The 12024-nt window shown below is 47.4% G+C and overlaps 1 protein-coding gene across 4 annotated transcripts; it reads right to left on the bottom strand.

Moving 5' to 3' along the window:
• Positions 1 to 370: 370 nt before the first annotated feature.
• On the bottom strand, positions 371 to 10605 carry RNPS1 (RNA binding protein with serine rich domain 1). Of its 4 annotated transcripts, none has more exons than XM_033003994.2 (8): positions 10526 to 10568; positions 7233 to 7424; positions 6723 to 6878; positions 6199 to 6390; positions 4864 to 4966; positions 3428 to 3581; positions 2812 to 2953; positions 371 to 1511 (listed from the first exon to the last, which is right to left on the bottom strand). In XM_033003994.2, exons 2-8 carry the CDS (start codon positions 7301 to 7303, stop codon positions 1406 to 1408), a joined length of 924 nt encoding a protein of 307 aa, XP_032859885.1. In that variant the 5' UTR covers positions 7304 to 7424; positions 10526 to 10568; the 3' UTR covers positions 371 to 1405. The 4 variants fall into 4 exon arrangements, with proteins under 4 accessions (XP_032859885.1, XP_042654706.1, XP_032859887.1 ...); XM_042798772.1 differs by lacking the exon at positions 10526 to 10568 and adding an exon at positions 9731 to 10192; XM_033003996.2 differs by lacking the exon at positions 7233 to 7424 and having other exon boundaries at positions 10526 to 10605.
• Between the last annotated feature and the right edge of the window lie 1419 nt (positions 10606 to 12024).

Here is a 12024-nt window from a genome sequence, read left to right as displayed (position 1 = left end):
GAGCGGCCCGCACCGCGCCCAGCGCCGCCCCGGCCTCGGCCTCAGCCCCGGCCTCGGCCTCAGCCCCGGCCCGCTCCAGCGCGGCCGCCGCCGCCCGCACCGCGCCCTCCAGCGCGGCCGCCGCCATGGCGCTGAGGGGGCGGAGCGGCCTCCCGCGTGACGCTAGGGACAAAGACCGCCCACGGCGGCCTTAAAGAGACAGGCGACCCCGGCGGCGGGAGCCCCGCCGGTGGCTCCGGCTCTGCCGCCCCCAGCGCGGGGGGTGGGGGGCGGCACTGGTTTTACCGTAAAAAGCCCCGGTAAAAGCAGCTGCCGGCCTCGCCGCCCCCGCGCAGAGCGAGCGGCTGCAGAAGGGAGCAAGCAGGCTGGCTATTCTCAACCCTACTGCTTTTATTCAATAGTCGCTTGTCCTACACAAGTACAAACACAACATGGCCCAAAAGGCTACAAAGTTATACAAAACAAAACAAAAAAAATCTTTATAGTATTGACTGTACAACAGGTGGTAAATTCTTTGTCTTTGCGTACACAACCCCGGTTAATCCAGCCAGCATCGCTGCCCCAAGCCTCCCTCTCTGCCTTGCAGTTTCCAGGGGGTTGATGCTCAGTCGCTAATTTGAGATTTGTAAAAGCAGAACCACTCACACCATTTCACTGAGTGGGTTGTTTAGGACGTTTTTACCAAAACCCTTTGAGAAATGGTGAAAAAAAAAAAAAAAAAAAAAAATCACTTACAGGGACAGCTATAAACCCGTTTTTAAGATTTCCAGCTTCTTTTCTAAAGTATCATGTTGAGTGGGCTGGACTGCTGTTTCCGTGACGATTCCCTGGTTAGGCAAGTAAGATTAAGAGCTTAATCTGCAGAAAGAGCTTACTCTGCAGAAACTAACAATCTGTTTGGGAATTGGAATAAAGCAACAACTCTGTATTTAAGTTTCAAGCAGATCTGGACTCCAGCTGCTCTGAAAAATCCTGTGCTGGCACCTAGAGATCAAGTTAAATGCCTCCCTGCCTTACTATACAGGGTTTCTGAAATAGCTCAAGATTTACATGCTTGTCTGTACAGCGTGCTAAGCATTTAGAGATCACCAAGCAGCAACCTGCTAACTGGAGAAATAGAGGCTGTAACATCCCTCCTTCCATTTATCTGGAAAAGATGTTTTTTTGCAGCCTTTAAAATCAAAGCCATTTTTAAATAATTTCAATTCAATGCCAGGAAACTAGAAGCCCCACAGCAAAGGCTATCTACTGGCCAGGAACTGTTGCTCTCTCCTCTTAGGTTGACTTCACTGACAGGATTATCTCTCCTCACCCAGACCCATTATAAAAAAAAAAAAAAAAAAGTACAATATTTAGTCTGATGGGATTTAAGTTAAAAAATAAAAAGCTGTCCAGTCTTTTTGCTTTATCGTGAGGAGTTTGAGCTAGAGCGGCTGCGATGGCGCCTTCGTCCAGGAGATCTGGATCTTGATCGCCGGCGAACAGGAGATCTGCGCCTAGGAGACCGGGACCTGACAAAGAAGAAGGAGAAAGCTTTCATTAGGAGACAAAAGCAACATGTGTCAGTAATTTGTCAGCTCATCTAGCAACTCTTCAAAAACATTTCCCCACCCCCCTCCAAAAAACCCTCACACATCACGCTAAAAAAGCTCCAGTGAAATAATGCCAGCTCCAGCGAGGAAAAAGGCAATTCAAACGTTAATTAGACAGCAGGAATATTCTGGCTACCCTCCCTCTGTTTCAGGAAGTTGAAATAAATGTTTAATATCCAAAGACAGACAAGAATCTTGTCTTCTTCCACAAGCAAAACAAGCTCATGTTCATTCTACATCAGATTCTCCTTCACCTGAAAGGTCAGCTGTGATTCCTGAAATAGTGGTATTCAGGGAAAGGATATATATAAGCCCTTTCAAACCACAGGAGCACTTTGTAGAAGCAGCCAGTTAAGCTTCAAGCTCTTCAGTACCACAATTATACGGTACGGTCACCAATATGACACCAAGGTTCCAGGCACGGAATATTAACAGAGCCTGAACAAGATAACAGAAGTTAGACTAGGGAAGAAAACAATGAGGAGGGAATGCCAAATCTAGCACGTGCCAGACCTCAGTAAAAAGCATGTTTAAAGGAAGATCCGCAGGCAGTGGATCTTGTGGCATCTCAACTAGTTTGCATTTTTAAACCTGTAGTTCGTAAGCTGTTCAGCAATCAAGTGGCTCAAACAGGAGCCACTTTCACTAGTAACAAGAGTTTAAGCAGATTTCCAAGACAGAGAAGCCCATCTAGATGCTGAGGAAGATTCCGAAAGACTTATTATCTGAACATGTTCAGGCAGCCCCAAGTTGCACAACAGGTGCATGAATGTCAGGCCACATCTTGGGGTCAGTGTACGCTGCTCACCTGGTGCAGGACGACTGCTTTTTGGTCATGTGCCCATTCACAGAAATAGGGGAGGGAGGTGCAAAGGCTTCAGAAAAGCAAGCAGCTGGAGCACGCTGCCAAAAGCATTCTGCCAGCCAGAAGTCCATTCCCACTTCACCTCAAGGCACTTATGCGGAAGGGACGCCAGGGAACAGGCTGTAAAGTATCTGACATTTCTGACAGACTGCATTCAGGGTGTGGACCAGAGCGGGTCACCCTGGTGCTAAGGAGTTAAGAAGTACAATCCAGGTTCAACCGATGCCCAAAAGGTGTTATGTCATCTGGAGGGGAAAGTCAAGTCCAACAGGATGAAACTGTCCCCATGCCGAGTCTTTCAGCGATGACATGTTGTGACAGTGAGAATGAAATACAAATTGTCACAGCTCTCACCTTCTCCTCATACGAGGGGGTGACCTACGCCACATTGGTGGTGGTGGCAGCATCCTCCTGGGTGGGCTAAAGCGTCTGGGAGGCGGCCTAGGTCGTGGTGCCAGCACAGCTGTGGCAGTGATCTCCTGACCATCAATCTGGCCTTTTTAGGGAATCACAGAAACAGGAAGAAGTAAGTATTTTCCAACACTAACATCGACGTATCACATTACTGCAACTCACAGCTTTCTCACAGCAGCTGAAACATGAATCAGCCTACAGTGCTATTTCCATCACCCACTCAGTGGTTATTTTGACAAAGTCCACATACATACCAGACTACTAAATCTAACATCCCATCAAGTTGCAGTTCAGAAGTTAAGCGGGAAAGATTTTCACAGAAACTTAAAGAATTTTATGATTATTTTTTAAAATCCCTCAGTTTTAATAGTTCTGTGATTTTTTTGATCTGTTCTGAACCACACAAAAGCCAAGCCCATTTGGGCTAAAAACAGACAGTATTTCAGATCTGTTCCCCAAAGGTTTCCCCATCACCTCTAACTCATTTTCAGATCAAACTCATCTGCTCCAAAGATTTTTAAAAGCATTCAGCCTCCTTGCAGCATTTGATACCTACCTCCATCCATGTGTTTCAGGGCTTTCTCAGCATCATCTGGGTTTTCAAACTCCACATAAGCATAACCTTTAGAGAGGTGTGGATTTAGCCTGTCAACTGGCATGTCAATCATTTTAATCTTTCCATACGTGGAAAAAATTTCCATGATGTGATCCTGCAGAGAAAGAACAAGTCTTAAGGACACAGACCACACTTACCGACCAGGTCTGGACAGCAGAGAGCAGTAAATCCACAGCACTAGATTAGCTTTAAATCAATGCCATCATCAGGAAGAGACATTTATTTCATTGGCCAGATGTGGAAAGGATTGTCACTGCTTTCTCTACTGTTGCCCACACAGTTCCTCCTCAGATTGACCCAAACTTTCAGTTCTAGCAGTGTTACTGCTGCATGTCAACACTGGCTACAAAAACACAACTAGTGTAAAGATCTTCTTGAGGACCTGGAAATGGAACTTATGCCCTCAGCTGAAAACTCACAAGGTGCAATTACTAATATTTTGTAAAAAATATCCTTTTTGCAGCACCCTAAACCTCTGAAGGCCTCTGAAGACCCTTAAATTACATTTTGGCAAAGACAACTGTTGTGGTTTGAGCCTATTCAGCAGCTAAATGCCATGCAGTCGCTCACCCACCCTCCCCCCACTTGGGAATGGGGAGGGAATCAGAGGGGCAAAGGGAGACTCGCGGGTTGAGATAAAAACAGTTTAATAACAGTAACAGAATAATATCTGACAGCAATATCAGCAGGTAATGTACAATACAGCTGCTCACCACCCGCCTGCTCCCAGCCAGCGATCCCCAACACAAAGGCCCCACAGCCACCCCCCCAGAAGTGGCCCCTCTCCCAGCCCTCTCCTGCCTTTATATAGTGAGCACAGTGTCACATGACACGGAATATCAGCCAATCGGGGCCCAGCCCTCCAGCTGTGCTCCCCCCGCCCCCCCACACAGGTGAGGGCACTGGGCCCTGGGGAGCCCCTGGGGTCTCAGGGGGCTGCAGCTCCTCCAGCTACTGAAACCAACAGGAACTCTAGTCCAGCCCCAACCAGGACAACAACTCAAACCAGCCCAGCTCTCTTCAGATCCTTCATCAAGAACCTCCAGATTTCCTTAATGCCTCCAAGGCAGTTTCAGCTTTGTCCCAGCTTCTACAGTTTTCTTCTTAGTAAGGCAGAATACATGGTCTGGAACACTGACAAAGCAGACAGACCTCTTCAGCTCTACAGAGTCTCAGAAGCCTGCACTGTATTTGACTCAGTAAAATCCTACCAAAATTTTTCTCACTGATCAATTTAGACACAAAGCAAGAATTTCCAACAGTGACCCCCTGACGGCACTCTAGCAACAAGTAAGTTTTGAGAGCTTTAGAAGAGCCACTCACATGTCCTCACAAAAGATATGCAAGCTTGCCATTACAGGGGAGCATGCCATTACCTTGGTCACGTTTCTAGTGAGCCTTCCAACATGCACTTTTGTAGGCCTGGGGGACGGGCTCCGCCTCTTCCGCTCCTTTTCATCTCTCTTGAGTGGTTTGGACCTGATTTTGACAACAGAAAATGTTTACAGTTTCTGGGAAACACGCAAGACAAAAACAAGGAGCCAGCCATTATTGCGTGATTAAAAAGTACCATTTTCTTGGGAGGGCATCTTTTTTCTTAAGAAGTTACAGTCTAGGAAGCAGTGGGGTGGTGGTGAGGGTGTTCCACTTAGAAACACATCAGGACTTGCATTTGCCTTGTCTGCTTTTGCTTTAGAACCTTCTGGAATTTGAGAGCCTTTTTTTGTGAGTTTTCAACTCTACTGCAACTAGGGTAACAAACATGAAATTAGCCAGTATTTCTATAAAGTCCTTGTCCATAGTTAAAGAACTTCCCAGCTGTTAACACAAAAAACATTCTTTGCCTCAACAATTAAAGAGGCAAAATGAGGACATAAACACCAAAGCATACAGCCAGGCAAATGAATGGATCCAATGATTTGTGGTTTTGTATCTTCTGTTCACCACAGAGGTCCAGAAATGTCACTGTTAAAAATCTCCACTACTTAAGTAGCTGCAATCACAATTTCTTTGTAGTTTGCTTTTTGTTTTGCTTTAAATCTGGAATGTAATTTTAATCTGTAAAAAATTCAGTATGCAAAAAACTTATGCTTCTTCCTAATCTTACTGTCCATAAATTGTGTGATATACTAAAAAAAACATACTGGCTTATAATACTTGAGTATATTTTATCAGGCTTCAGCACCTTACCTACAGAATTATCCAAAGGAAAAACTGTATGGACATTAACGTAGCTTGATTCCTACCCTTACAGGAAAATGCTTCCTTTGACCCCCCTGCCATTTTATTTTGTTATACATAAGAATATACATATACACATACACGTAATTTTCAGCCCTGACTTTTCTGTTAGTCTTGGCTATACTTTACAGGAACCAAAGAGCCCATATAGTACATATCTCATCTAGTGTCCATATAGTACCATATTATTGGGGAATCATTGATTTTCCCCCAAAAGCAATGGGGAAAATCTCTACAAAATATGATATTTAAAATCACTCTTTAAAATGAGGGGGTTTTATCTCTCTTCTACAGGGCATATGATTTGACTGTAACCAAAAGGAAGACACCCATCCTAACAAAATTCAGATCTTTAAGTTATAGAGAAAGCAAATGGTCCTCAGAAAACCATCTATTCTGATCATAATCTTGTATTCTACGTGGAAATTAACCTGCCGTGTGGTTATTCCTAGAAGGCAACTAAAACTCACTTGGAGCGGGAGCGTCTCCTGTTGTCATGTCTCCGTCGAGATGGACTTGGAGATCCAGAGGAGCTGCTGGAACTGGAACTGCGGGATGTGCTGGAGCTCCCAGAGCGGCTTGAGGCAGAAGAGGAGCTAGATCCACTGCTAGAACCAGTGCTGGAACTGGACCCTGAACTGGAAGTTGAGCTGGAACGGGATCTGTTAGGGGGCAGGGGGTGTATGGAATAAAAATGAGTGAAGTATCCAAAAAAAGAATGGCTGAAAAACTTCTGCTAATTGCAGAGAGAGAAACTGTGAGTTGTAACAATAAAAACAGACACTCCATAGCTCACTAGACAGCCAAAGGAAATTAATATCAAAAAAAAAAACCCAAAAAACTGCAAAGCCCCTAAAGATAGACAAAACTGCACTGTGACTAATACAATGCAAGCTTTCAACAAGTCCACAACACAGGGAATTAAATGTACCAGAAATCAAGCTGGTGGTTTCTGAAAACAGTGTAATATGTTACTGGCTGTAAAAATAACTACCTGGTACTGCTGCTCCCACTGGAAGCACTGCGCCTTTTGCGTGTCTTGTCTCGACCACGATCCTTTTCACCCGATTCCTTAGTGGCTGCTTTATCCTTGGACCGGTCCTTTGATTTCTCTTCAGACCTATCCTTGCGCTTGGTTGGTGAGGGAGCCCTTCAAGAACAAATTGCAGAAGATGATGTTTAGTATAGAAAACCACAAACAACAAAAACCCCACACCCAAACAACAGAACAGCAAGACAAAACATTGAACTTCAAATGTAACTCAAAATCACCATAACTGCAGAGTTAAAGCAATAGGCAAGGTTGGACTTTTTAGAAAAAGGAAAATATTTTACATTACAGAGCAGCTTTGAGGAAGATGGCTATAGAATACAGAAATTCTCACATACAGAAATTCACACAGAAAGAGGTACATTTCCAATTCCTCACCCTCACTGGGAGAGTCCTAGCACCCTATAACATCCCCAGTTTGTTAAGCCTAGAAAATTTGGACAGAATGATTACCTAGTGTTGGATTTTTTATTATTTTCTTTGAGTCCTAGCAAACTCTTCTTTTTCAATCCTGATAACTCCATTTCCCCTTCGGAGGCGTCCAAAGCAGCACCGAATGGGCCTCACTTATCTCAAATCTCACTTCTAACTCCTCGATTCTGAGAACCGATCCCTAATCGAGTGCAATAAACTCCAAAGAACAGCCTAGTGACAAGATAAAAGGGTTTAGAAACAAGAAATTAACAGATAGGCATAAAACAACAAACTTGCTTTGCAACAATGGCAGCACACTGGGCATCAACTGACTTGTACAGAGACTTCAGTTACACATACTGTTACCCGGCCATTAATGGCCAGCCTCTGTGCCGGCACACACTGGCACTGTGTGCCTCATGTAAAAGTCTGAAATCACGTTTAAAGCCATCATTTTGTCATTCACCGAAGTACAAAGGACCTTAATTATCCAACCAAAAAAAATATGGCAGACTGAGGACAGCCATTTCCTCTGCAAAATGTACAGGCAGCTCATGCTTCTTCACAACAGCCTTGTCTCCAGAGGAGTAAGCACTGATTTTCTCCAAAGCCAATTTGTGCCAGATAGCATATATTTGTCAGGGAGGAAGGGTTGTTGAGAACAATCCCCCCCAGTGAATTATGGCTGCTTTCAGCCTCAACAAGCTGCTTCCAAAGCTCTGTCAGCCTTGGAAAGACCAGATTAAAGGGCCCAGTTTGCTGCACTGCTGCAACAGCAGATCCCACTTTAACTGCTTAGCAGAAAGTCTACACTGGATTCTGACCTCACCTAGCCCCAATCAGTTCCCTCTTTACTCTAGATCCAAAAGGAGACAAATTTAACACCCCACTGTTTAACACTGAAATGTTGGGCATTAGTTGAATTCCAGATGTTTCCCATGAGGGCCATATCCCTCACATATTCTGTGCTGTCTAAACACATTGTTGCATTTTGACTATTCCACATGGATTGTTTAACACCTGCATTACAAAGCTGCCTCCAATGTATGTTTTAATAACCACTAAAAAAGTGTGGCAGGCTTCATTTGCTGTAACACCCATTACCTATGTATGAATGGAACACTGAGGAAATGGAAGAGTGGGCACAAGCATGTCTGAACTGCCACGCTTCTCTGAAGTGGCACTGAGTATTCACAGTACTGCACGATGTTGGAAACATCTCTACCTCCACAAGCATCACAGGCAAAATTAGTTAACAAGAAGGAACAAGTCTCCAGCTCACTGCATCCAACAGTCTTGTTTCTATGCTTCTGGTGTCTGGCTCTGGTAAGCAATTACTTTATTCTCTAAATTGCCATTACATTTATGTTTGGGAAGAGATCACTTCTGAACAGCTGAACTCGCTTTCCTGATTTTCAGCTTCACAGTTTTCCCTAATACAACTCCAAAAAGCAACACAAATGAACATTCCCAGCTCTCTGCAGATCCAGAAGTCAAAAAACACCCCTGCCTTCTTGCACTGAGAACAGGAAACCCACAACACAAATGTCACACTGGCAGGGCTTGCTGGGAGAAGAAATGTCTTCTATAAGACCAGTGGCAGTAGCTAGGACAGAACACAGTTCACAGACTGTGCCATAGGTGCTGCAAAGGTGACCAAGAACAGCAAACCCATGTATGTTCATTCATTCAGCTTTATGACATTTCTAACCAGCCCTATGCCTCTAGTGCAAACTGCAGTTCAAACATTGAAAGCCACTGCCTCAAACCAGCTGACTCACTTGGAAGAACAGAACAGACAAGCTTCTGGACTCACAAGACCAAAAAACTTGACATTTTCCTTTCCCACCTTTCTTCTCTTAAATATACCACAGTCAGGTTCGTGTAATCTCTTCCTACACACCAACTTCTCTTGCATCTGTGGGCTATCACAGTGACGATGCAATGAGCTCAGCCATGCAAAACTATTACCATCTGATAGCTGGCTCCAGTTCTACCCCTACTAGAAGGAAGGAAGGGAGAGAGAGAGAGAGAGAGAGAGAGAGAGAGCGAGCGCACAGATGAAGACCAGCACATGCTTTACTGTCATCCAGCCTGCTGCTGGAGTGGTAGCTAATACTTCAGTTAAACAGCTCCACTCCTCAGGACAGGCACTTACTAGACAAATTAGCCATATGATGTTCATACATTCAGCAAGCCTCCAAACTAAACTGTTTTCTCTCCATCAAAATATATGTACTTCACTCAAGAGTGCCACTTGCCTAGCTTACTTCAGTTGGAAACCTCAGCCTAAGAGACACAGCCTGGGGGCACTTTCACCTGCAGGGGTTCAGACATTCACTGGAAGATGTGGAAAGAATAAAAATCATGGTCTTCACACAAGGGTGTATAACAACACATTTCAAAGCAACGTGCTTCTTTCCTACAATCAAAAAAACTCTCAATCCCTAGAAAGTCAGTATTTTCGCAGCACCCACCCCAAACCAGAAAGTCTAAGAGCAATCTACACAGGCCAAACATTCATGTCACACACACACCTCTCTGCTTTAAAGAGTTGGTTTGGACTCTTAAGAGAGCTGCAATTCTGTAGCTCAGGAAGCAAACTCAGCTTTCCCTCGGACTTTCTGCACGACTACAGGCAAGTCCTTTAATGGCAGTTTGCTTCAGATCCTCATTTGCAAAATGGGGAAAAGATTTCCTCGTGTGAGGAGAGGGTTCAACGCTCGGCAGTTCTCTGCACAGTTACGGCCGCTCGCCCAAGCTAACTACAGCGAGCAGGGCCGGAGGAGCGCAGGGGCAGCCAGCTCCGCGTCCCGGTTCGCACGCCATGGGGTACGTTACGGCGCCGGGCGGACCGAGGGCTTGTCACTGCTGACCGCACCGTACGTGTTGCCATACTATGAGCGAAGCCAAAGCGCGGGCTGAGGAACAGGGAGAGAAAAGCACAGACCAAGCACAGAGTCGGTTCAGAGCAGAGCCCGCACCCCGGGGCCCGCCCGCACCCCGGGCCCGCACAGCGCTCCTCCTCCCGCCGCCCCGGCGGCGGGCAGCGCCGAGGCCCCCGGCCCCCGTTCCTCCCCGAGCCCCGGCCCCGCCCGGCCCGGCCCGGCCCCTCCCCGGCCCGGCCTCCCTCCCTCCCTCCCCGCCCCCGGGCGCGGTAGGCCGCGGCGCCGAGGCCCCATCCCTGACCCTCGCCCCGCCATCTCCTCCTCGGCGGCTCCGGCGCGCTCCCCTCGGCACCCCCGTGCGGCGACGGGGCCGCTCCGCGCCGCAGCCGAGCCGGATGGCGGCCGATCCCCCGCGGCCCCGGCGCCCGCCCCGGCCGCACTCACATCCTCGGCGCCCGCCTCCGCCGCCGCTCCGGGCCCGTCGCGAGCGATCGACGCAGCGCGGGCGGGAAGGGCGGCCGCGCGGCGCGGTCCGATGACGTCACGCGCCGGAAAACGGAGGGGGGGGTAGGAGGGGGAAGGAGGGCGGGCGGCGGGCTTAAAGGGACAGTGCGGGAGAGAGTCGGTCGGGGTGTGCGGGGGGATGCGGGGGTGTGAGGAGCGGGGAGGGCCGGTGAGGGGGTCCGAGAGGTGTGAGGGGGGGTCCGGGACGGGGAGGAGGGGAGTGGGTCCGTCAGGGTGTGTGCTGGGGCTGAGGAGGGGAGTGGGACTGTCAGCAGGTCGAGGGCAGGAGCGGGAGGAGGAGGAAACAGGCCGGTACTGCAGAGAGAAATTAGTTGCTCATCGGAGAGCTCCAGTGGCGATGGGCTGTGGCCTTGACAGTCCAAGGGTACAGACTGCCGGGACAAGCTCTGCGGCTGGAAAAGTCCGATCTCGTTTAGGAGAGCAGCTGATGTTCCCCTCGGCAGAGGGGCTCAGCCCCGGGGGCGCCAGACCCGCTGGTGCCGGGATGTGTAACCTGTTCACCCCGCGAGCAACTAGTCCCGTTTGTACCGGGCTCGCTTGCCTGTTCTTTGCAGCTACGCTTATTGGTACAGTAAAAGTTGTTAAGTCTTCCTGCAAACCTTGTTCTGCTTGATAACAATAATAGCCAGGGCTTCAACTCTCTGCTTCCCAGGAGCGACAACCCAGCAGGCTGTAGGCCTTCGCTGGTAGGTGCTGGGCGCAGTGTCACGCCCAAGCTGCAGGATCACGACAGGCAAGTTTCTAATTTGAAGTTGTGGCAGATGCGTCCTCTCAGGGGACAGGGAGCAGAAAGGGATGTGTACCACTGAGAGAGGACTCACCCGCTGCCTGCCTTGCAGAAGTGCAAGAAAAATTAGAAAAATTAAATACTTAAGGTGGAGCATTGTCCAGTAGCATTTCATAAATCCAAAGATTTATGTGGGAAGGAGATTTTCGCTCTTTTATTTTTTTTTTTTCCTTCCTTACAAAACATGTGCTGTGAACTTACAAGGAAATTTGCCACTGGAGGCATTGATCTGACCTAGTCACATTGGATTCCAGCTATATTGGCTGCCTGACTTATGACTTCAAAGGAACAAAGTCAGAAGTGTAATTCGACCCCATTCCTAATGCATGGTCTTAAATATGACAAACCTTTCCAAAAAGCAGGCATGCTAGTTAGCTGAAGTGTGATCATAGGCATTTTTGTTAAGTTCCTGAGATTTGAATCCTTGTACTCTTCCACGAAGACAGCTCCACCTCCTGAATGCATTGCAAGAATATGTGTGAGAATGCAGTGTAAGAGTATGTCCTCTTTACCTCCACTACAGAATGTGAGCGAGAACATGGCAGTTGTCTGTAAGATCATGTGGCAAGAAGAAGAATTGGTTTATTTTCTCTTCTGCTCCAAACCCAAGGGGGTATTACATGAAACTAGC

This window comes from Tyto alba, unplaced genomic scaffold, assembly GCF_018691265.1.
Source record: "Tyto alba isolate M040663 unplaced genomic scaffold, T.alba_DEE_v4.0 Super-Scaffold_28, whole genome shotgun sequence".
Classification (NCBI taxonomy): domain Eukaryota; kingdom Metazoa; phylum Chordata; class Aves; order Strigiformes; family Tytonidae; genus Tyto; species Tyto alba.
This window is presented reverse-complemented; position numbering and strand designations above follow the sequence as displayed.

Excerpts from the sequence above, each read along its gene's own strand:
- RNPS1 (XM_033003994.2), bottom strand. The coding sequence starts at position 7,303 with ATGGAGTTATCAGGATTGAAAAAGAAGAGTTTGCTAGGACTCAAAGAA. Across the intron at positions 6,879-7,232 it reads AATAAAAAATCCAACACTAG|GGCTCCCTCACCAACCAAGC; the intron begins GTAATCATTCTG and ends TTGTTCTTGAAG. Across the intron at positions 2,954-3,427 it reads CCTGAAACACATGGATGGAG|GCCAGATTGATGGTCAGGAG; the intron begins GTAGGTATCAAA and ends TTCCCTAAAAAG.